The 26,001-nt window shown below is 43.3% G+C and overlaps 1 protein-coding gene across 2 annotated transcripts in view; it reads left to right on the forward strand.

The window, feature by feature from the left end:
• Positions 1-3,127: 3,127 nt before the first annotated feature.
• med16 (mediator complex subunit 16) overlaps positions 3,128-26,001 on the forward strand; it is a 53,874-nt gene continuing 31,000 nt past the window's right edge. The window contains exons 1-10 of one of the 2 annotated variants that reach the window (XR_013578485.1): positions 3,128-3,370; positions 10,301-10,393; positions 12,410-12,517; positions 13,177-13,346; positions 14,165-14,596; positions 16,783-16,888; positions 18,968-19,120; positions 20,612-20,823; positions 21,401-21,607; positions 25,686-25,896. Coding sequence is in view for 1 of the 2 variants with exons in the window: in XM_078555772.1 (XP_078411898.1) it covers positions 3,235-3,370; positions 10,301-10,393; positions 12,410-12,517; positions 13,177-13,346; positions 14,165-14,596; positions 16,783-16,888; positions 18,968-19,120; positions 20,612-20,823; positions 21,401-21,607; positions 25,686-25,896 (1,828 nt within the window). In the remaining variant the exon portion in view is untranslated. The remainder of the gene's footprint in view (positions 3,371-10,300; positions 10,394-12,409; positions 12,518-13,176; positions 13,347-14,164; positions 14,597-16,782; positions 16,889-18,967; positions 19,121-20,611; positions 20,824-21,400; positions 21,608-25,685; positions 25,897-26,001) is intronic. The other variant, XM_078555772.1, reaches the window with a different exon arrangement.

The raw sequence follows: 26,001 nt of genomic DNA on the forward strand, positions 1-26,001 counted from the left end.
AAGCAACAGCCTGACATAGTCATCCTTACGGAATCATGCCCCCGGAACAGTGGTATACAGTCGGGAGGGAGTTGCACTGGGAGCCCTCAAATTCGACTACAGCTCCCATGAAGTCTCATGGCATCAGGTCAAACATGGGCAAGGAAACCTCCTGCTGATTACCACACTCCGCCAACCTCCAGCTGATGAATCAGTACTCCTTCCCCCGTCCTCAATGATGGTGGAGCCCAAACATCAGAGGAAGCACTGAGGGTGAATTCAGTGTTCATCACCAAGAATGCCTTGGTAGCACCACCACAGGCCGAGTCATAAAGGACATAGCTGTTAGACTGGGTCTGCGGCAGGTGGTGGTGAAATCAACATGAGGGGAAAACATACCTCAACCTTATCTGCCTGCCGCAGATGCATCTGTCCATGACAGTATCGGTAGGAGTGACCACCTCATAGTCCTTGTGGAGACGAAGTCCTGTCTTCACACTGAAGATACTCTCCATTGTGTTGTGTGGCACTACCACTGTGCTAAATGGGATACTTTTCGAACAGATCTAGCAACTCAAGACTGGGCATCCATGAGGCCCTGTGGGCCATCAGCAGTAGCAGAATTGTACTCAACCACAATCTGTAACTTCATGGCCTGGCACATCCCCAACTCTATCATTACCACCAAGCCAGGGGATCAACCCTACTTCAATGGAGTGCAGGAGGGCATACCAGGCATACCTAAAAATGATGTGTCATCCTGGTGAAGCTACAACACAGGACAACTTGCATGCCAAACAGCATACACAGCAAGTGATAGAGCTAAGTGCAAACGGATCAGATCCAAGCTATGCAGTCCTGCCTCATCTAGTCATGAATGGTGGTAGACAATTAAACAATTCACTGGCGGAGACGACTCCACAAATATCCCCAACATCAATGATGGAGGAGCCCAGCACATCAGTGCAAAAGATAAGGCTGAAGCATTCACAATAATCTTCAGCCAGAAGTATTGAGTGGATGATCCATCTCGGCCTCCTCCGGAGGTCTCCAGCATCACAAATGCCAGTCTTCAGCCAATTCAATTCACTCCACACGATATCAAGAGAACGCTGAAGGCACTGGATAGTTCAAAGGCTATGGGCCCTGACAATATTCCAGCAATAGCACTGACGATTTGTGCTCCAGAACTTGCCACACCCCTAGCCAAGCTGTTCCAGTATAGCTACAACACTGGTATCTACCCAGCAATGTGGAAAATTGCCCAGGTATGTCCTGTACACAAAAGTAGGACAAATCCAACCCGGCCAATTACCGCCCCATCAGTCTGCTCTTGATCATCAGTAACATGATGGAAGGGATCATCAACAGTGCTATCAAGCAGCACATGCTTAGTGATAACCTGCTCACTGATGCTCAGTTTAGGTCACTCAGCTTCTGACCTCATTACAGCCTTGGTTCAAACATGGACAAAAGAGTTGATCTCCAGTGGCGAGGTGAGAGCAACTGCCTTTGACATCAAGACAGCATTTGACTGAGTGTGGTATCAAGGAGCCCTGGCAAAACTGAAGTCAGTGGGAAACGGTGGAAAAATCTCCTCTGGTTGGAGTCATATCTAGCACAAAGGAAGATGGTTGTAGTTGTTGAAGGTCAATCATCTCAGTTCTAGGACATCACTGCAGGAGTTCCTCAGGGTAGTGACCTAGATCAAACCATCTTCAGCTGCTTCATCAATGACCTTCCTTCCATCATAAGGTCAGAAGTGGGGATGTTAGCTGACGATTGCACAATGTTCAGCACCACTCACAACTCCTCAGATACTGAAGCAGTCCATGTCCAAATGCAGCAAGACCTGGACAATATTCAGGCTTGGGCTGACAAGTGGCAAGTAACATTCGCGCCACATAAGTGCCAGGCAATGACCATCTCCAACAAGAGAGAATATAACCATCGTCCCTGAACATTCAGTGGCATTGGCATCACTGAATTTTCCACTATCAACATCCTGAAGGTTGCACTGACCAGAAACTGAATTGGACTAGCCATATAAATACTGTGGTTACAAGAATAGGTCAGAGATTAGGAATCCTGCGACGAGTAACTTCTCTCCTGACTCCCCAAAGCCTGTCCACCATCTACAGAGCACAAGTCAGGATCGTGTGGAAAACTTTCCATTTGCCTGGATGAGTGCAGCTCCCACAACACTCAAGAAGCTTGACACCATCCAGGACAAAGCAGCCCCCTGATTGGCACCCTTTCCACAAACATTCACTCTCTCCACCACCGACTAACAGTAGCAGCAGTATGTACCATCTACAAGATGCACTGCAGGAACTCAGCAAGGCTCCTTAGACAGCACCTTCCAAACCCACGACCACTACCATCTAGGGCAGCAGATACTTGGGAACACCATCACCTGGAAGTTTCCCTCCAAGTCACTCACAATCCTGCTTTGAAAATATATCACCGTTCCTTCACTGTCGCTGGGTCAAAATCCTGGAACTCCCTCCCTAACTGCACTGTGGGAGTACCTACACCACAGGGAGTGCAGTGGTTCAAGAAGGCAGCTCACCACCACCTTCCCAAGGGCAACTAGGGATGGGCAATAAATGCTGGCCTCGCCAGCAACGCTCATCCTTTAAATGAATAAAAAAGTCTTCCATTTATTTTGTCCCTTAATCATTCCTCCCTTTCAACCTTTCGCAGAACTTCCCTTTTGTTTTCCTCCCTTTCTCCTCCCCGTCTCTGTATATAAATAACTGCAAATGTGAAATAAAAACTAAGATATAGCAGCGTCTATAAAGAGAAAAATCAAGTTAAGATTAAAACTAGAACGGTCTACGCTTTATAGCACAGAAATGTTTTAACAATAATTCGAAAAAACACAGAGAATCCATGAATTTGCAGAATCCGAGCTCAACCACCGCAAGGAACAACCATTTATTTGATGACGCGCCCACAGTGTCGAACAGCCGATCAGAACTTCCGGCGCGCTTGCGCTCTGGGTCGGGAGTGGGGGCGCGGGCGCGCTTGCGCTCTGGGTGTGAAGGAGCAGGACGCTCTGGATGTGAGCACATGCGTCCTGGGTGGGCGAAAAGCGGGAGAGTGAATTGCGCATGCGCACTTGTGTGAACGGAATGCGGGTGGGTGATAGGTGCGCCTGCGCTCTGGGTGCGCAGGAACCAGGCGGCTGAGACGCGCTTGCGCTCAGGCTGCGTGAGGGACCCGGGCGGACCAGCGCCGGGATCAACAAACATGGATGTTGCGTACGTCTGTGAGTGGGAGAAGCGGCCGAAGAGCAATTATTGCCCGTCTGTATCCCTAGTGTGCGCCTGGTCCTGCAGAAACCTGATTGCTTTCAGCACGGACCTGAAGAACGAGGAGGAGCAAGGTGGGTTTTTGGATCTGGCCTGTCTCATCTTTCCATTGTACTTGTTCAGTGATGGGAAAGTGCTGGAAGTTTAAAATGCTTAAATACTGTAACTACAATTTATTGTAAAAGAGGCATGAATTTCTATAATACGTTAGTTTAGCTTTCGGAAACACCTCGAAGAGCAATGTACAATGTGTGACCGTTAAAGAAATGCCAACCCATTTGCACAGAACAAGATCTCAAATAATGAATCAAAGTGACAAACTCATTTTTGGTGATGTTGGTTAAGTAATGTTATGTTGAATATATGCTATATTATACAATGGGCAGTATTCTTGCCCCTGAGTCAAGTGGTTGCTGCTTCAAGCCTCACTTAAGGACTTGAGCACAAATCTAGGCTGACACTTACGTGAATGTAAATTTAAGGGAATGCGGCACTGTTGAAGGTTGAGTTGATGAGTTGTTAAATTGAGGCCCTCTGAACTGAATGTTAAAAATGCCAAAGCACTATTTCAAAGAAGAGCATGGAAATTCTTGCTGGTGTACTGACTAATATTTATCCCTCAACCAATATAACTAAAAAGCAGATTATGGAGTTATTATTACATTGTTGTAGGTGGGACTTTGCTCTGCACAAATTGGCTGCTGTGTTTCCTAAAGTACAACAGGGGTTGTATTGCAAAAAGTACATTGGCTGTAAAGTGTTTTCAGATCTCCTGAAATTATGAAAGGTGCTATATAAATGTAAGTTTTTTTACTTGCACTTAGTATGTGTTTTTGGCTTGACAGTATTGAGTATTGAGCAATTTGTTTGTAATGCAAAGTCCAATTTTCGGGGGTTTAGGAAGATATTTTCTTTTGTTAGATTTACAGTATATATCAAATGGGACAGGTTAAATTCAGTGCCATCAGCAGGAAAAGGAGTAACTGGCTCTTGGTTATTTATAAAATTAAAATCTTATTAAAATAAATACTAACCCTAAACATTTTCATTATACTGTAACTAGAAATAAAGGAAATGCTTTCTAACATATTGAAGTAATGCAAAATATTATATAAATATACAAAATGTTATTAGGAAATCAGTGGCGCCACATCTAAGTCTGTAGCATCTAAATAAAGAGAAGGCAAAGAGATAGTCAGAAAATCCTTAAAATGTGAGATCACTGCAGTAAATAAAATATTCTCAATGCCAGTTAATGTTGAAGCTGCACAATAGTTGAAATTATTTGCTATAATACAGCTTTTAAAACTTTTTCCCTAAATTCTGCCTCTCGCTGAATTTGAACTTGTCAAAAGCTGGCAGCCAACCTTCTGAGTTAGAGGTGAGTGCTGCCAACTGAACCATGCCAATACAGTGCACTTATCACGAGGAAAGGATTTTAAAAATATTCATTCATGAGATGTGGGGTTCGCTGGCTGGGCCAGCATTTATTGCCCATCCCTAGTTGCCCTTCAGAAGGTGGTGGTGAGCTGTCGTCTTGAACCACTGCAGTCCGTGTGATGTAGGAACACCCATTGTATTAGGGTCTTACTAAACTATCTTTGCTTTGCAATGATGTGCTCTTTCAGGCCCAAAACTTTACTGTTTCATAACTTTTGCTGCTTGTTCAATTTACCTGGGGTCAGATACTTACTGAATGAGTCCACCTGAAACAGATTTTTTTTATTCGTTCATTCATTCATTCAGTGGCGTCACTGGCTAGGCCAGCATTTATTGCCCATCCATAATTGCCCTTGACAAAGTGAGGGTGAGCTGCCTTGAACTGCTGCAGTCCATGTGGTGTAGGTACACCCACAGTGCTGTTAGGGAGGAAGTTCAGGATTTTGACCTAGTGACAGTGAAGGAATGGCGATATATTTCCAAGTCAGAATGGTGAGTGGCTTGGAGGGGAACTTCAAAATGGTGGTATTCCCATGTGTCAGCTGTCCTTGTCCTTCTAGATGGTAGAGGTCATGGGTTTGGAAGGTACTGTCTAAGGAGGCTTGGTGATTTCCTGCAGTGCATCTTGTAGATGGTATACAAGTGTCACTTGATAGTACTGTTGATGATCGCGAGTAGATTGATGGGGCGGTAATTGGTCGGGTTGGATTTGTCCTGCTTTTTGTGTACAAGACATACCTAGGCAACTTTCCACATTGCCGGATAGATCCCAGTGTTATAGCTGCACTGGAACAGCTTGGTTTGGGGTGCGAAAAGTTCTGGAGCACAAGTCTTTTCTACTATTGTCAGAATATTGTCAGGGCCCATAGCCTTTGCAGCATGCAGTGCCTTCAGCTGTTTCTTGATATCATGCGCAATGAATTGAATTGGCTGAAGACTGCCATCTGTGATGCTGGGGACCTCCGGAGGAGGCTGAGATGGATCATCCACTCGGCACTACTGGCTGAAGATTATAGCAAATGCTCCAGCCTTATCTTTTGCACTGATGATCTGGGCTCCCCCAGCAATGAGGATGGGGATATTTCTGAAGCCTCGTCCTCCAGTGAGTTGTTTAATTGATTACCACCATTCACGACTGGATGTGGCAGGACTGCAGAGTTTAGATCTGATCCATTGGTTGTGGAATCACTTAGCTCTGTCTATCACTTGCTGTTTATGCTGTTTGGCATGTAAGTAGTTCTGTGTTGTAGCTTCACCAGGTTGACACCTCATTTTTAGGTATGCCTGGTGTTGCGCCTGGCATGCCCTCCTGCACTCTTCATTGAACCAGGGTTAGACCATAAGACATAGGAGCAGAAATTAGGCCATTCGGCCCATCGAGTCTGCTCCGCCATTCAATCACGGCTGATAAGTTTCCCAACCCCATTCTCCCGCCTTCTCCCCATAACCTTTGATCCCCTTACCAATCAAGAACCTATCTATCTCAGTCTTAAATACGCTCAATGACCTGGCCTCCACAGCCTTCTGTGGCAATGAATTCCATAGATTCACCACTCTCTGGCTAAAGAAGTTTCTCCTCATCTCTGTTCTAAAAGGTCTTCCCTTTACTCTGAGGCTGTGCCCTCGGGTCCTAGTCTCTCCTACTAATGGAAACATCTTCCCCACGTCCACTCTATCCAGGCCTTTCAGTATTCTGTAAGTTTCAATCAGATCCCCCCTCATCCTTCTAAACTCCATTGAGTATAGACCCAGAGTCCTCAAACGTTCCTCATATGTTAAGCCTTTCATTCCTGGGATCGTTCTCGTGAACCTCCTCTGGACCCTCTCCAGGGCCAGAACATCCTTCCTGAGATACAGAGCCCAAAATTGCTCACAATATTCTAAATGTGGTCTGACCAGAGCCTTATAAAGCCTCAGCAGCACATCCCTGCTTTTATATTCTAGTCCTCTCGAAATAAATGCCAACATTGCATTTGCCTTCCTAACTACTGACTCAACCTGCAAGTTAACATTAAGAGAATCCTGGACTAGGACTTCCAAGTCCCTTTGCACTCCAGATTTCTGAATTCTCTCCCCATTTAGAAAATAGTCTATGCCTCTATTCTTCCTACCAAAGTGCATGACCTCACACTTCCTCATGTTGTATTCCATCTGCCACTTCTTTGCCCATTCTCCTAACCTGTCCAAATCCTTCTGCAGCCTCCCCGCCTCCTCAATACTACCTATCCCTCCACCTATCTTTGTATCATCTGCAAACTTAGCCAGGATGCCCTCAGTTCCTTCATCTCGATCATTAATGTATAAAGTGAAAAGTTGTGGTCCCAACACTGACCCCTGCGGAACTCCACTAGTCACCGGCCACCATCCTGAGAAGGACCCCCTTATCTCCACTCTCTGCCTCCTGCCAGACAGCTAATCTTCTATCCATGCTAGTACCTTGCCTCTAGCACCATTGGCTCTTATCTTACTGAGCAGCCTCCTGTGCGGCACCTTGTCAAAGGCCTTCTGGAAGTCCAAGTAGATAACATCCATTGGCTCTCCTTTGTCTAACCTACTCGTTACCTCCTCAAAGAATTCTAACAGATTTGTTAGGCATGACCTCCCCTTGATGAAACCATGCTGACTTTGCCCTATTTTACCATGCACTTCCAAGTATTCTGAAATCTCATCCTTAATAATGGACTCTAAAATCTTACCAACGATCAAGGTCAGGCTAATCGGCCTGTAATTTCCCGTCTTTTGCCTCACTCCCTTCTTAAACAGGGGGGTTACATTAGCGATTTTCCAGTCCTCTGGGACCCTCCCTGATTCGAGTGATTCCTGAAAGATCACCACTAACGCCTCCACTATCTCTTCAGCTATCTCCTTCAGATCTCTGGGGTGTAATTCATCTGGTCCAGATGATTTATCCACCTTCAGACCTTTCAGTTTTCCTAGTACCTTCTCCTTGGTAATGGCCACCATACTCACCTCTGTCCCCCGACTCTCTTGAACTTTGGGGATGTTACTCGTGTCTTCCACCGTGAAGACTGACACAAAGTACCTATTCAGTTCCTCTGCCATTTCTTTGTTCCCCACTACTACTTCTCCGGCGTCATTTTCCAGCGGCCCAATGCCCACTTTTGCCTCTCTCTTACCCTTTATATATCTAAAAAACTCTTGCAATCTTCTTTTATATTACTGGCTAGTTTACCCTCATATTTAATCTTCTCCCTCCTTATTTCTTTTTTAGTTGTCCTCTGTCGGTCTTTGTAGGCTTCCCAATCCCCTGGTTTCCCACTGCTCTTCGCCGCATTGTATGCTTTCTCTTTAGCTTTTATGCTGTCCCTGACTTCCCTTGTCAGCCATGGTTGCCTTGTCCTCCCTTTAGAATGCTTTTTCTTCCTAGGGATGAACTCCTGGGTCTCCCAAATTACTCCCAGAAACTCCTGCCATTGCTGTTCCACTGTCTTTCCTGCTAGGCTCATCTCCCAGTCAATTCTGGCCAGCTCCTCCCTCATACCTCTGTAGTTGCCTTTATTCAACTGTAATACCGTTACATCTGATTCCAGCTTTTTCCTCTCAAATTGCAGGGTAAATTCTATCATATTATGGTCACTTCCTCCTAAGGGTTCCTTCACCTTAAGCTCCCTTATCAAATCTGCCTCATTACACATCACTAAATCTAGAATTGCCTGTTCCCTAGTGGGCTCCACCACAAGCTGCTCCAAAAAGCCATCTCATAGACATTCCACAAATTCCTTTTCTTGGGATCCACTACCAACCTGATTTTCCCAGTCTACCTGCATATTGAAATCCCCCATGATCACTGTAACCTTGCCTTTCTTACATGCCTTTTCTATCTCCTGGTGTATCTTGTGCCCCACATCCTGCCTACTGTTCAGAGGCCTGTACATAACTCCCACTATGGTGTTTTTACCTTTGAGGTTCCTCAACTCTACCCACACAGATTCTACATCATCTGACCCTACGTCATTTCTTGCTATTGATTTAATTTCATTTCTTACTAACAAAGCAACCCAGCCCCTCTGCCAACCTGCCTATCTTTTCAATAGGATGTATATCCTTGGATATTTAGCTCCCAGTCCTGATCCCCTTGCAGCCACGTCTCCGTGATGCCCACCACATCATATCTGCCAATTTCAATCTGCGCCACAAGCTCATTTACCTTATTTCGTATACTGCGTGCATTCGGATACAACACCTTCAGTCCTGTATTTCCCGTCCCCTTTCTCATTGTCGTCCCTTTATCTGATGTGCTTGAGGTTAGATTCCTAGCCCTTTCCAAACACTGTCCTATTTTGTGTTCTGGGGACTTTAATAGCATCTCCTGGGCTCTCCTTTCTTTTCAGTTTTTTCATAATTTTCCATGAGGTTGAATCCACCCCCCTACACGCTAACCTGCTGCTTTGTTTCCCATTAGTCATACTTCTTGGAGTTTTACCCTCACCTCCAACCCCCCCCCCCCCCCCCCCCCCCCCCCCCCCCCCGACTTTCTAGTTTAAAGTCCCGTTGACCACCCTATTTACCCTTTTCGCTAGAACATTGGTCCCAGATCGGTTCAGGTGGAGACCGTCCCAACGGTACAGATCCCTTCTATTCCAATACTGATGCCAGTGCCCCACAAAATGGAACCCCTCTTTCCCGCGCCACTCCTTTAGCCATGTGTTTACTTCCCTTATTCTCGCATCCCTATGCCAATTTGCACGTGGCTCAGGTAGTAATCCGGAGATTATAACCCTTGAGGACCTGTTCTTTAATTTAGTTCCTAGTTCCTGATAATCCCCAAACAGGTCCTCTTTCCTAGTCTTACCTATGTTATTTGTCCTGACATGGACCACAACAACTGGATCCTCCCCCTCCCTCTCCAATATCCTTTCAAGCCGGTCAGAGATGTCCCTCACCCTGGCACCGGGCAGGCAACATACCATGCGGGACTCTCGATCCTGCTTATAAAGGATGTTAACAATTCCCCTAATTATAGAATCCCCTACAACTACCACTTGTCTTTTTGCTCCCCCTTCTTGAATGGCCTCCTGTGCCACAGTGCCGTGGTCAGCTGGCTCATCCTCCCTACAGCCCTGTTCCTCATCCACACAGAGAGCAAGTATCTCGTACCTGTTTGACGAGGTCAAGAGCTGAGGCTCCTCTGTTCCTGAACACAGGATCCCTCTGCCTGCCTCACTTGCAGTCACACCTTGCTGACCCTGACCACTGACCGAACTTGAGGTACTTAATCTACCGGGTGTGACTGCCTCCTGAAACAAAGCGTCCAGGTAACTCTCCCCCTCCCGGATGTGCCGCAGCGTCTGGAGCTCGGACTCCTCATCAATTCTGAGCCGGAGTTCCTCTAGCAACCAACACTTGCTGCAGATGTGGTCACTGCGGCTCGCAATGGGATCTGCCAGCTCCCACATCATACAGCTACAGCACATCACCTGCCCAGCCATCTCGACTTAGATAATTAATTTATTAATTAGCTTTGCAGTGTTTTTATTTTCAAATTTTGTGGAGATTTGCTACCAACCAATCAGCTCACAGCTTTCCTGTGATGTCACTTTCAGTTTTGTCTTCAGTTACTCTGTGCCCCGAAGTCACTGCTCCGGTTCTCCTCCCTCCGAGTCTGCTCCCTGGAGACAAGGCCGCGAATCCCCGAGGTAAGCTAGATTTATACTCACCGCTTCGGTGCTCCTCCCTCCGAGTCTGCTCCCAGGATTTACTCACTAATCAGCTGCTTTTTCCTAAGGGAGAGGAGTCGTGGAGTGGGAGTGGTGGGCGGGGAGAGGGAGTGGTGGGCGGGGAGAGGGAGTGGTGGGCGGGGAGAGGGAGTGGTGGGCGGGGAGAGGGAGTGGTGGGCGGGGAGAGGGAGTGGTGGGCGGGGAGAGGGAGAGGAGGCGTGGAGTGGGAGAGGGAGAGGTGGCGGAGTGAGAGGGAGCGGGGATAGTGAGAGGGGGCGTGGAGCCGTAGAGTGAGCGGGGAGAGTGTGAGGAAACGGGGAGTGGGAGAGAGGGCATGTAGAGGGAGAGGGCTATTCCGTTCTTTGACAAGTGGGCCATCCTCAATTCCCTCATGAGTCGCGGTGTCTGCGGTGACTTTCCCAGAATGCTTCTGTCACTTTTCTCACCAGCGCCCTCTGTTGGATGCTCTTCCTCCTGTTGAGTGCAAGAGTCCTTCTCCTCGATTCCCTCCTGAGTCGCGGTGGCTGCGGTGACTTCTCCCAGAATGCTTCTGTCACTTTTCACCAGCGCCCTCTGTTGGATGTCGATCCCCTGGCTAGCTGGTAATGCTAGAGTGGGGTATATATCAGGCCGTGAGGTTATAGATTGTGGTTGAGTACAATTCTGCTGCTGCTGGTGGCCCACAGCACCTCATGGTTGCTTAGTCTTGAGTTGCTAGATCTGTTCAAAATCTATCTCATTTAGCACGGTGGTGGTGCCACACAACACAATAAAGGGTTTGTTCAATGTGAAGATGGGACTTTGCCTCCGCAAGGACAGTGCAGTGGTCACTCCTACTGATACCATCATGGCAGATGCATCTGTGGCAGGCAGATTGGTGAGGATGAGATCAAGTATGTTTCTCCCTCTTGTTAGTTCCCTCACCACCTGCCGCAGACCCAGTCTAACAGCTGAGTCCTTTAAGACTCAGCCAGCTTGGTCTGTAGTGGTGCTACTGAGCCACTCTTGGTGATGGACATTGAAGTCCCCCATCCAGAATACACTCTACACCCTCAGCACTTCCTCCAAGTGGTATTCAACATGGAGGAGTACTGACTCATCAGCTGGGGTGGTGCGGTACATGGTATCAGCAGGAGGTTTCCTTGCCCATGTTTGGCCTGGTGCCATGAGACTTCATGGGGTGCCATGAGACTTCATAGGGCCCAGAGTCAATGTTGAGGACTCCCAGGGCAACTCCCTCCCAACTGTATTTCACCGTGCCGCTACGTCTGCTGGATCTATCCTGCCGGTGGGCCAGGACATAGCCAGGGATGGTGATGGTGGTGTCTGGGACATGATCTGTAAGCTATGATTCCGTGACTATGACTATGTCAGGCTGTTGATTGACTAGTCTACCAATTTTGGCACTAGCCCCCAGATGTTTGTTAGGAGGATTTTGCAAGGTCAACAGGGAGGGGTTAGACTGCCGTTGTCGTTTCCGGTGCCTAGGTCGATGCCGGGTGGTCCAGCCATTTCCCTTCCTTTCTAGCAGTTTGATACAACTGAGTGGCTGATTGCTGTAGGCATTGCTTTGGGCCTGGAGTCACATGTAGGCCAGACCAGGTAAGGAAGGCAGTTTTCTTCCCTAATAGATGAATCTTTATGACAATCGACAATGGTTTCATGGCCATCATTAGACTTTTAATTCCAGATTTTTATTTAATTCAAATTTCACCATCTGCCATGGTGGGATTTGAGCCTGGGTCCCCAGAGCATTTCCCTGGGTCTCTGGCTTACTAGTCCAGTGACAATACCACTACGCCACAGCCTCCCCTTTGTTTCTCTTTCATATGCTCCCCAACCTGCTATGTGTTCTCAATATTAACTGTTTTTGCTTTAGACCCAACAAAGCTGCTGTGTTCCCAGTATTATTTTAGATTATTGTTGATTAAATTGAAAATCTTTTAGGCAGTGAGGCTAAACATTGTTCCCCAACAGCCCTTCTCTTTCTTACAGATCTTACTTATATGATTCACATTTTGGACACTGAGCATCCCTGGGATGTTTATTCCATCAACTCAGGACACCACGAAGTGATTACATCTCTGGAATGGGACCAATCTGGTAAGCCTTTTTTTGTTTGGTCAACCTGTAAGCATGACACTCTGATGTACCAGTGTCACCAGATTCGAACAAAAATTATAAGGCCAGTCTAGGTATGCTAGGGCATCACAAATATGATGAACAAATAACTAGGCATTATACATTACACAAATAATTAAATTATAATGTCAAGCAGATCAGTTTTCCTCTCTATACCTAGCGGTGCCCAATGACACCGAAGGCTTCAAGCTTAAGATCTGAACTGTTAAATGTTTCTCCCCTATTACCCATCCATTCATTTAATGATGTACTGGGAGATGATAACACTTCTTAAGCACCTGAGAAAGTTGAAATGGGAATATTCCTGCTTTATGCTATATGTATTAAAGCCATGAAGCTGTTTACTAAGTATGTTCTTGATTTTACTATATGATGCACAGAGGAATTCTTCCCAATGAGTTTGCACACTATGATGCTTTTTGCATCAGATGATGTGCATGTTTCTTCTTTTGGATAGGCACAATGTTGACTGATTTATTTTCTATTATCATATTTAATGTAATTGGGAAAAAATCATTAGCTCGGAACTGAATCTTCCATAACTGTTACTAAAATGTAACATTTTAAATTGAGATGTCTTTTGAAAATGTAATTTTCCTCCACATCTGTCTCCTTGAAAGGTTCCCGTCTATTATCTGCTGATGCTGATGGTCGAGTGAAATGCTGGAGTATGACTGATCACCTGGTAAACAGCTGGAATAACATTGTCGGGAGTTCAGTGGATGGGGACCCCATTGTAGCCTTGTCATGGCTACACAATGGTGTCAAGTTGGCCTTGCATGTAGAAAAGGTTTGTGCTGTAGTCAAAATTTGGGCATTATTTTAATTATCTGTCACATCCAACTATATTAAAAGTTAAATCTGGTATCTCTATCCTACTGATGGGGCCACAGCAGTAATCACCTCTGCTGCTAAATTGGAAATGCATTTATCTGTGACGTATCTGGTCTCTGCGCTTAATCATTTTGGCCCTTAAGTTAGTTTTAGGTCACAAGTTGAATTCAAATTGATGTCATGCTTGCTTCATAACGCATTGCTGGTCAGCTTTCTGGACCATTAACAAATTAGTGCATTATAGTTTTGTTTATGCTGTTACCAAGTAGTTATACTTATTTTTGGGACTAGATATTCATAAATATTGATGCCCACTTGTAGCATTACTGTTTAAAAACCTGGGAAGGACTTCTAATCCCATCAGTCAAATCTGTCAGATTTGGAATAAATGTTAACAAGAGGGGTACAGATCTGATGTTCATTTCTGACTTCATCCATTTATGTAAATATCAATAATCCATTATGACTGTGCAAAAATGTAACTAGCCAACTTTATTAACAATATTTATCAACATTATTAACCAGGTGAAAATGTTAGATGTTGTGTTATGGCCTAAGGAAAGTACATTTGGTGTACCCAAGCTGCTCTGCAGTATTTTTACTACTTTTGTGTCTGAAACAAAATCCACTGCCTGACTGATCCAGTCACATGGCTGAGTGCAGTGGAGAACTGTGTTTCCTATTGAACCTGTGAACTGCTTTCTGGTACAGAATTTTTTTGAAGTCATTTATGCTTTAAGATGACTTTTTCTTTTTCATCTCACTGCCCATCAGTCTGGAGCATCCAATTTTGGTGAGAAGTTTTCTCGGGTGAAATTCTGCCCTTCCTTGACTCTGTTTGGAGGGAAGCCGATGGAAGGTTGGATTGCTGTAACCATCAGTGGTCTAGTGACTGTGTCATTACTGAAACCCAGCGGACAGGTCCTCACTGCTACAGAGAGTTTATCACGGTTGAGAAGCAGAGTTGCCCTGGCAGACATTGCATTCACTGGAGGTGGGAACATCGTGGTGACCACATCGGATGGCAGCAGCTCCTCTCCTGTTCAGTTTTATAAAGTCTGCGTGAGTGTTGTAAATGAGAAATGCAAAATTGACACTGAGCTGCTTCCATCACTGTTCATGCGCTGTACAACAGACACTGCTCGGAAGGAGAAGTATCCAGCTGTCACTCACCTGAAGTTTTTAACAAGAGAGACATCTGAACAGGTAACGTGATTATTTCCTATCCTCTACCTTCATAGCTCTGCTGCTACTCAGCATGCAAAGATTGGTTTAGATTGGAATTCGGGTATCTTCAGGTTAACGTAATAAGTCAGAGTTATCAAAATATTGTTACTCCTAATGTAAATATATATAAGCGCAATCAATTTTATTTTAAGGTCAATGTTTTGGCTGATGGCTTGGTTGTTTTTAAAGCTACATCTTAAAGATATATTTTCTTGTATGCCTTCAGGAGCCTCAAAGCAAGGATTGATATTATTTTCTGCATTACATAAATGCTGCCATGATAGCTGGGGCAGAATATAAAATATGAGGGTCTATTTACACTGTTGATTTATCAAAACAAGGCTCAATGAGGCTATAATGTGAAAATGCCATTTTATGAAGCCAAACTGATTTGGAGGAGCTGTGCTATAACCACGTAAATATGATGACCAATTTAGTACTTAAAACCAGTAGAGACAGGAAATGCTTAGCAGGTCGGGCAGCATCTATGGAGAGAGAAACAGAGTTAATGTTTTAAGACTGACCTGAACTGGTAAACTGCTTCTCCACAGATGCTGCCAGACTGGCTGAGCAAATTCAGCGTTTCTTTTTTTATTTCAGATTTGCAGCATCCACGCTATTTTGCTTTTGTACCACTGGAGACTGTTTGGTTACCAGTAGTGTTACATTTGTTGTGCATTGTTTTGCTCCCTATTTAGTCAGTTAGTTTTTTGTTAGGTATAGTGACAGCTTTGATGGAATCATGGAATGGTTACAGCACAGAATGAGGCTATTTGGCTTGCATTGTCTGTGTTGGCTCTCTGCAAGAGAAATTCATCTAGTTCCACTCCCCTCCCTTTTCCCCATAGCCAGCACATTTTACCTTTTCAGATAATGATCCAATTCCTTTTTGAATGCCCTGAGCGAACCTGCCTTCACACATTCAGGCAGTGCATTCTAGATCCTAACCACTCGCTGTGTAAAAAAGTCTTTCCTTGTGCCTCCATTACTTCTTTGGCTAGTTACCTTAGATCTGTGCCCTCTGATTCTCGATTCTTCCACTAATGGGAACAGTTTCTCTCTATCCACTCTGTCCAATCCCTTCATAATTTTGAAAGCTCTATAAAATCCCCTCAACCTTCTATTCTGCAAGGAAAATGGTCCCGGGTTCTCCAATCTGCCCACTAACTGAAGTCCCACATCCCTGGGACCGTTCTTGTGAATCTTTTCTGCACCCTCTCTAATGCCTTCACATCCTTCCTAAACAGTGGTGCCCAGACTGGACGCAGTACTTCAGTTGAGGCCGAATGTGCGTATGGTAATAATCTGCTGTGCAAGGAATAGAAAACTGTCTTAGAGTAAAGGGTGCATTGGCATTCATAGGGAATCATGCACACAGGAAAATCTAAATAACACTAGTGTACTGCCACTGCCTGGCCATAATTCAGTCTTATTTTGTAACTGCTTATATGTGACTTCTGTAGCGTCTGGTTTTAACTCTGTGTTAGTGAATGGGTTTTGAGTGAGTTAAAATCTGGCCCATGTATATGTCTGATAGCTGCTTGTGATAGTTTGTGTTACAGCAGCCTATGGTAGGCTTCTATATTTTCACTCTTAATTATGTTTTAGGGAGACAGTAATAAGGCTAAGGGCAGGATTTTCCCTGCTTGCTTCTGAATCCTGTTGTCAGGCTCAAATGTGGGTCAGAAGACTGCACTCTGTTGGAAGTAGTGAGTCATTGTCGTTTTCTCTGGGGCAGCCAATTAATGGCCAAAGGTAGGGCTCGCTGCCCAGTTAAAGATGGTGGATGGGCTTTCAAAGCTGGAGGACCAATCAGAGGCGCCTCAGCTGGAAAGCATTGGCAGGCTGTGATGGCAGATAAATGAGAGAGGGGACACTTCAAATGGAGGTACCCCTTCTCCCCTTTTTTCAAATTCAAAGTTTATAAAAAGGGTTTTGCAGCCAGGCCACAGTGTGGGGTGTGAGACAAAGAGCTGGAAAGATTTATTCTACGTTGGGGCATGGCACATGAAATGGGAAGTGTTAACTGGAGTATTGGGAGGAAAGTAAGTATTATGGCAGTAAACCATTTCAGATGAGAATGAATATTTAGATTCAGGTCTGTGAATATTATTAGCATAAAAACTGAGGTGTCAAGATAATGTGACATTTCTTGTCTCCTGCAGGTGTTGTTGTGTGCTTCCAGCCTGACTGGCAGCGTTGTAGAATGCTGGTCATTACGAAAGGAAGGGTTACCAGTGAATAATATTTTTCAGCCAATTTCTCCTGTGGGTGAGTGTCATGAAGCTATTAATGTATATAACATTATTGAAAATTATTATTTTTTTAAATAGAGGGTTAGTCTGTGGTTGTGTCTTAATTTGATTGACGCCAGCTAGTCTGGGTGCTTTGATGTATTCTAGTTTTGAGACGTAAGAGAGGTAATTGCATTTTGTTCAATAGAGCATTCAAGAGGAGTGAATTCAGGCACCTAGCTAGCAGAGACCAAGCAATGTTTATATTATTAATAAAATTGGTACCATGAAAGGGGTTTTATTGTTAGAAGAGGTGGAGTTCAAAGGAGCTAGTGATACAATGAGAATTTACATTCAATGAGCTGTGTTGGGTATAACAGACAGCAGTTTTGTGTGTGCAGGGCAGAGGCAATGTAAGATCAAAGCAGCTGTAAGCCGATAACTGTCTCCATAGGAACCAAAGTGAAAGGAACCTCATTTTGAATTTGTAAGGTGAAAATGCTTTGCCTGGTGTCTGCTGAAACTCTGTGGGTTGCTGATGCCTTAATGGAGATTATTTTGGGAATTTGTTAAAAGTTAAGAAAGTAATTTGTAGCCATGTGTATATATTTAACTTGTGTAAATTAATAAATGTCTCATGTATTTTGATATAAAACCTCTCGAGAATTGGTGGTCTGATTCCTGAATTTAGAGCTGCATCTCAAACATTCAAAAAATATATAGGTTATGACAGTTGTTTAAAGTTTCCCTCTGGGATTTTTAAATAACTCAACTTTACTAACTGCTGGGTCATAACAGAGAGTATGGAGGTTACGGTTCTAAACATGATTCACTGATTAATTATAAATTGCAGATAGCACAGCACGGGACTTAACCTTGCTATTGCAGCTGCAAGCGGTAAATTACAGAATGTAAACTTTTCTGTAACCTGGCTGCCTTCAGTGATTCAGATTGGGTCTGCTTCCACCACTATTTGATGCCTCCACAACAAACTAAATTTGGTGTGGTGCGCTCTTCATGAGCAGATTCTGAATGCAAAGCTGAGGTCAGCTCTTCAGTTGATAAACTAGCTATGCAGCTGCTGTACTGTTCCTCTGCATGTCTCTGTTTTATTGCCTAAATGTGAGTATTAACTAAATGTATTGTGCTACTCCTATTGGATAGGCATTGGATATGTATGTTATTCTTCACTCCTTTTAAGAGGCCATTTTAATGGAGTTAGACAGTGGAGTAAGGAGAGGAGTTTCAACATATTAAAGTTTCAGATAACTGGAAGGGGACAAGAGATTAATGAAGGATTGTAGATGAAGGGTTCAAAACAGTTAGGAAATTACATTGTCTTTTGCTTTTCAGCTCTGGTAAAATTAATTTTAATAGAATAGAATCATATAGTACAGAAATAGACTGTTGGCCCTATCGTGTCTGTGCTGGTTTTTTTTGTAAGAGCTAGATTCCTTGTATTGCAGGCATTGTTGATTAGTGAAGTTTTATAGCCCCTTGTGTTGGTATATGTGATTTTTTTCTTTGGAAATACCTGAACTGGTAAAATTGATAAGCCTCTGGCTGTGTTTGAGGAAAATGATCAGGTTTGTTACACTGACAAGGCAGAGTTTTACAATCATTTTTATCAAATATTAATTAGTAGAATCATTTTAATTTTTTTTTGCTAATTTTTATTTGCAATGTGCCGGGGATAGAAATCTCATTTGGTGCTGAAAGCTGAGAGTTTACCCAAACTCCATCGCTCACCAGCACTGACCTAAAGTTGGCAACAAAAATAAAATTGTTCAGAGTGCTGAGCTAATATTCCTAATGTTATTGTCCAGGGAGGCAATTCATGCTTATATTATCAGAAACTAAGTAGTTTGACAGGAATTTGGTGTGAAAATCAATTAAGAGATATAGGTAGTGAATCTTGTATTTTATTTTTGAACTCTGTGGCTGATCATATTAACTGAACTGTTTTTCTCTAGTCCTGCACATTCCTATGCAAAATGGCCTGTGAACTGGATGTATCAGATGCATTCTGCTGCCTGTATCTTGTTGAAATGGAATGGAACTTTCATTCATGGTGTTTCACTCACTGCTACTGTGATTTCTGATCTGATTTTGCTAGGTGACAAACAGCCAAGCATTCTGAAGTGGAGGATTCTATCTGCAACCAATGATATGGATCGTGTAACAGCTGTGGGTTTACCCAAACTTCCAATTTCACTGACCAGCACTGACCTAAAGGTGGCAACAGACACCAAATTCTTCCCAGGGCTTGGTTAGTATTATCCCTCTCATTGAGTCCAAAATGAAAACTTTGTTAATGTTCCCCCCATTATCCAGCGACAGGTGGCTTTATAAATCCTTAAGTCTGAACTCCTTGAGGACTTAATTTTCCATTTAATGATGTTTGGTTATGTGAAATTTGGAAATTGGTGCAATAAACTGGCTCCTGTACAATACCTGCGGTAGAGGACCATGTAAATCACAGCTCTGTGCAATAAGAGCACCTATGATGGTAGCTGAACAGGATGGCTTTCCCCTCATCAAATACTCATCTGGTAGTTCAAGAAAAGTAGGGCATTTGAGTTGCCAATATTTGAGGGAGTGCATTAGCTAGTGGAACAGCTGGAATCTGTCTGTTTGTCTCCTGTTTGCTGAAATCATATTGACATTGTTTTCAAGCCAGTTTGACTTTCCTTTCCTTCATTCGACTGGAAATATAGTGATCTGGAAAGTTCTCTCGAACCAACTTTAAAAACTCTATCCCCCCTCTGCCCTTTACACTATTACTGTCCCTGTCTATAATAGGCTAATTGATGTTCTCCTATGTCATTACTCTAGTTTTTGCACCTTTCCATAATTTCCTCACAAGGTTGCTCTTCTACCTCTTTCTGACTAGTCGGTGGCCTATAGAATACATTCAGTAGTGTAATGGTACCTCAATTGTTTCTCAAGCCAAATAGATTCTGTTCTGTTGAGTCATACGGACTCGAAACGTTAACTGTATTCCTCTCCGCAGATGCTGTCAAACCTGCTGAGTTCTTCCAGGTATTTTTATTTTTGTTTTAGATTTTGTTCTTGATCCCTTCAGGACATCCTTTCTCTCCAGCGCTCTAATATTCTCCTTAATCATTAAAGCCACCCCAGCTCCTCTTTTTCATTCCCTATCTTTGTTAAACATCTTGTATCCAAGCATATTTAGTACCCAGCCCTACCCTTTTTTGAACCAAGTCTCCATTATTGTCACAACATCATGTGCATCTTTGCACCTGCAGCTCACCAATCATATTTACCATTGTTTGTCTGTTTACATGGATGCACTGTAAATCTAATTTAACCTTATTACATTACCTGTTAGTTTGACCCCAGTTGGTACCTATTTCTCAAGCAACTATAGCTGATGGCACTCCTTGTACGTATGGTTGCCCGGGACTTAAGAAAGCTGCCCTGGAATTCCCACATGGAACAGCATGTGCACTCCATGGAACTGAGGTGCCCTGCTATATCTCTCCTTTTTTTTAGACTAATTAAACTGAACAGAAATGAACTAAAGACATATTTAAAAATAGGTTTACCTTTTATTATATTTTCATTACTAAGGAATTTTCATCAGGTAATTGTTGTTTGAACTAGTGATGTGGAGGCATACGTTGATTTAAATGCCCTGTATGATGAAAAGGAGCCCCCATTGATAATCCCCGGCTGCAGGAGTGTATTTGCATCCGATGTTCTTTTACTAAATTCTAACCTTCCTTCCCCCGTCTAGGCCTTGCATTAGCATTCCACGATGGAACTATTCACATTGTTCACAGGCTTTCACTGCAAACTATGGGAGTTTTCTACAGCACCCCTTCCCAGCGACCAACAGATGACCAAACCATTAAACGACAGCGTACAACTGCATCTTCTGTGCACTTCAAAGCATTACAGTTGTCCTGGACTTCATTGGCACTGGTTGGAATAGACAACCATGGAAAGGTAAGAACAAAGAGTACATGCAACAATTTAAAACATTTATCAAAATTAGGCAATCATTTCAATTTTTTGAAGTTCACCCTTGCAGAAAAATACTATATATCGCGGAAATATTTCGCTCCCTTAACACACCCTTGCTATTTGTGGACCACTTAAGTGAATTTGCATTTTATTTCTCTACTGTGGTTAAACTGTTGTATTCACAAAGGTTGAAAATATAATGACTTGGGATCCTCTTCATAGAGCTGGACTAGTTGACTAAATCTTGATCTTGATTGATCTGCGTGCCAGTGTGCATCCATGTGCCCCCCAGCCTGCCCCCTCTTTGGTAATAGTATAAGCAAACTAAAAGGATTTACAAGGAACATCTATAGCAGCTGGTTTTGGAATGTTCTTTGTGGTTTGAAAGTTGATTTTTGTTCATAAAATTATAGAAATAAACACTGAAAGAGGGCTTTCTGATCTTGTGCACTTGTGTCTGGGGTTTTTTATGAATTATTACAGCTATTTGTGGTGCAATTTTACATCGCCCTTTCTTTTGAAATGTTGAAGGCTGCCTTGTTATTTTGTTCCCTTACAGTTGAGTATGCTGAGGATCTCCCCTTCAATGGGTCACACATTAGATATGAACACATCGCTGCGTCACCTGCTTTTCCTACTGGAGTACTGCATGGTGACTGGTTACGATTGGTGGGACATCCTCTTGCATGTGCAGCCTAACATGGTGCAAAACCTAGTGGAGAAATTACATGAGGAATATACACGTCAGAATCAGGCTTTGCAACAGGTAAAGGATTAATGGAGTGTCATTAATGTGTGCCTGTTATGAACTGCATCTGTAATACTCACTCATTTTTAGATTGTTTTTTTTTGCTAGTTATTAATCATGTAAGTACAAACAAAAGCCTAGATTGACTCTACATTGCTAACAAAGTGTGAGGTCACGGAGCACATTGCTCAACCTGGAGTAGGGTGAAAGGATGGAATTGAGGATGGGTTTGGCAGTTCTGCAACGTTCTGTAGCACTGACAAATCAGTTATTTTGCCAATTTCAAATTTTGTATGTGTCTGCTATATACTCAGTGGTACTGGTTAATATTTAGTCTTAATTGGAAGGGGGCAATAAGGAGAGATTCATTTGAGAAAATGCTATATGTGGATTCAGATATTTAAAACTATGCTTATTATAATTGGTAACCATTGTATTTTTGTGGCTAAATTTTTAAATCTAATCTAATTATTAATTATAGAATCATAAAATTTTATAATGGGAAAAAAAGAGACCATATGGCCCAACACGTCTGTGCCAGCTTACTGAAAGTTATCCACTTGAGTGCGTACCCTTAAAATTTTCTCCTTCAATATTTGTCCACTTCCCTTTTTAAAAATTACTACAGCCTTATCCTCTCCTGTCAACATGGTGGGGGCCATTTTAATTCTGACAAATTGAAGCCGGCTTGATTTTTAAGTGTACTGTAGCAATAAAATCATCAGTGCAGAATTTCTGAACTTCAGGTATTAGACACAGAATTTAAAAGAATTTTCCTTAAATTATTTTAAAAATAGCAACTTGAATAGACTCTTTCAAATTCACCAAGGTTTCTTAGACAGCACCTTCCAAACCCACGACCACTACCATCCAGAAGGATATGGGCAGCATATAGATTGGAACCCCACCACCTGGAAGTTCCCCTCCAAGTCACTCATCATCCTGACTTGGAAATATATCGCCGTCCCTTCATCGTCGCTGGGTCAAAATCCTAGAACTCCCTTCCTAACAGCACTGTGGGTATACCTATACCACATGGACTGCAGCGGTTTAAGAAGGCAGCTCACCATCACCTCTCAAGGGCAGCTAGGGATGGGCAATAAATGCTGGCCTAGCCAGCGAAGCCCACATCCCATGAATGAATAAAAAAGAACTTGGCTCAGTGGTAGCACATGCGCCTCTGAGTCTAAGGGTGTGAGTTCAGGTTCCACTTGAGATTTGAGCACATAATCTAGGCTGGAACTTCTGTGCACTCAGAGGGAGTGCTGCACTGTCAGAGGTGCCATCTTGAGAATGAAAGAGTTAAACTGAGCCCCTCCCTCTGCCTTCTCAGGTGGACATAAAAGTTTCCATGATACTATTCAGTAAAGAGGAGGGGAGTATTCCTGGTATCTTGGTCAACACCTATCCCCAACTGACACACAAAACAGATTTCAGAAGCAAAATACTGTAGATGGCAGAAACCTGAACTTAAAACAGGAAATGCTCGAAATTATTAGCAGGTCTGGCAGCATCCATGGGGAGAGAAACAGAGTTAACGTTTCGGGTCGATGCTTAAGATTGGTGAAGAGAGATCAAGTGAAAGGGGGAAAGATTGGGGAAAAAGAACAAATGGAAGGCAGGTGAGATTAAATGACAAAAGGGTCAAGGTGCAAAGCCAAAAGAAGTGGTAATGGGACAAGTAAAGAAACAAAAGATGTGTCTAGAGAAAATGTGAATGGCAGAATCATGAAAGTTTGTCATCCAAAACCAAAATGAAAAATGGAAAACCAAAATCAGAAAAGAGAAAGGAAACAAATTTCAGGCAGAGGTTACGATCTAAAAGTTTTGAACACTATATTGAATTCAGCAGGCTGTCACGTGCCTGATCGACAGCTGAGGTGTTGTTCCTTGAACACACATTGTACGTAGGGGATGCGGTGGCATAGGGGTATTGTCACTTGACTGGTATTTCAGAGACCCAGGGTAATACTCTGGGGACTTGGGTTCAAATCCTATCACGGCAGATGGTGAAATTCAAATTCAATAAAAATCTGGAATTGGACCACTGCTGATTGTCTTAAAAACCTATCTGGTTCACTGATGTCCTTTAAGGAAGGAAATCTGGCCTACATGTGTAGCCTGTACTGGCCTACAGTGTGGTTGGCTCTTAATTGATGTCCACACCACATGAATAAAAAAAAACTCTATCGGAATGCTGAAGACAGCAAAGTTGGTGCGGAGTAAAATGATAGGTTGCACAGAGCGTACAGTGTACTAAATTGAAAGTACAAGTAAATCGCCGTTTCACCTGGAAAGAGAGGGGTTCAAGGCCTCATACGTACAAGAACCCTATTATGGTTCTGGGAGGGAAGGGCTGAGGGCAGAAGTGTGCGAAATGGGTCCAGGGCCTTGACAGCTAGTCTGGGGGCTAACCTTCACTCCACTTCTTGCCTTTCACCCCACCAGCCTCTAAATTCGCCACCAGTGTGATGTCACCTCAAAACACATCTTCCCCTCACTCACCTTTCAGTACTGCAAAGGGATCGTTCCCTTCATGACATCGTGGTGCACTCCTCAGTGCCAACGCCCAACATCCTCTCCCTTGGCATCTTTCCAAGTGCAGGAAATGCAACAGTGCCCTTTTACCTCCTTACTTCACAGTCCAAGGCTCCAAAGGGGAAACCAACTACAGATTGGATGACCACTTTGTAGAACACCTGTTCAGCCTGCAAGTGTAACCCGAATTTCTGGTCACCTGTCGTTTTAATTCTCCACCTTGCCTCCCACTCTGACCTTTTTGCCCTTGGGCTCTTTTAGTTTTCTAATGAAACTCAACATAAGCTTAGAAGAAACAGCACTTCATCTTTCAAATAGGTACTCTAAGCCTTTTGGACTCAACATTGAGTTCAGCAATTTTAGGTTATAACCTCTGCTGCCATATTGTTCCCTTTCTCTTTGCTGGTTTTATATATTTTTTCTCTTGAATCCTTTTGTCATTTAATCATTTCTGCCCTCCACCATTTCTCAGACATTCCCTTTTGTTCTTTTTCCTACCCTATCCCCTATCACTTGTTCAAAATCAATAGCATCTCTAACTTTGCCCAGTTCTGATGAAAGGTTGTCCTGAAATGTTAACTATTTGGCTCTCCACAGATGCTGGAGCATTTTCAGCATTTCCAGTTTTTATACCTAAAACTGATTTTCTGGTCATGTATATGAAATTTGTGAGGTTTTTAAAAATTTATTCTTTCAAGGGATGTGGACATCACTGGCAAGGTCTAAATTTGTTGCCCATCCCTAATTGTCCTTGAACTGAGTGGCTTGCTGGGCCATTTCAGAAGCCAGTTAAGAGTCAACCACATTGCTGTGGGTCTGGAGTCACAAGTAGGCCAGACCAAGTAATGACAGCAGATTGCTTTCCCTAAAGGACATTAGTGAACCAGATGGGTTTTTATGACAATTGATTATAGTTTCATGATCACCATTACTGAGACTAGCTTTCAATTTCAGATTTTAGTAATTGAATTTAAATTCCGCCAGATGCCATGGTGGGATTTGAACCACTGTCCCCAGAGGATTTTTGCCTGTTTCTCTGGATTGCTAGTTGAACGACATTACCACTACGTCACCACCTCCCTTTGCAAATTGGCTGTCATGTTTCCTCCATTACAGCAATGATTTTATTTCAAAAATACTTCATTGGCTTTAAAGCATTTTGGGATGAGGTTATGAAAGGCACTTAATAAATAAAAACAAGTTACTCAGTCTTTTCGGGGGTTTGTAGCTTATCAAAATACTTAGCTTCTTCAATTTTTTTGATTGCTGTGAGAAATTAAAGTCTGAAATCCTTTGTACATGCTAAATGCTTCTTTGCACATCATACACTAAATAGTGGCATTGCTAGAAAGTACAGCTGCATCGTGGTAGCTGAAGATTTTTTTGCATGATTTCATATTATATCCTGTCTATAGGCTCTTGTCATCCAGCGTTTCTTAAATGACATCTTGGAAGAGCAGTTAGTTTCGCTCAGTTTATCAATGTGTTTTCTTCCTCAGAGACTTGAGGGTATTTTTTCTGTGCGCACATTTAAATTGCTTTATTTGCTTTGATCAAGGTTCTGTCTACTCGAATTGTTGCCATGAAAGCATCTTTGTGTAAGCTGTCAACAAGCACATTGGCAAGAGCCTGTGATTTCCATGCAAAGCTGCTGTTGATTGCGATTGGTTCCACACTTAAATCACTCCTTCGACCACATCTGCTCAACACGCCAGACAAGAGCCCTGGAGAGCGACTAACTGAGATCTGCTGTAAAAACACTGACACTGGTATGTGACCAATTTGTGTATGTGGTGCAAGTAATGCAAATGCAACAAATTAAGGCTTTCTGATTCTTCAATTTAGGCGGTGCTGCAAATGTTTTCAGGTTTCAA

Source organism: Cetorhinus maximus, chromosome 13 (assembly GCF_964194155.1).
Source record: "Cetorhinus maximus chromosome 13, sCetMax3.hap1.1, whole genome shotgun sequence".
Lineage (NCBI taxonomy): Eukaryota > Metazoa > Chordata > Chondrichthyes > Lamniformes > Cetorhinidae > Cetorhinus > Cetorhinus maximus.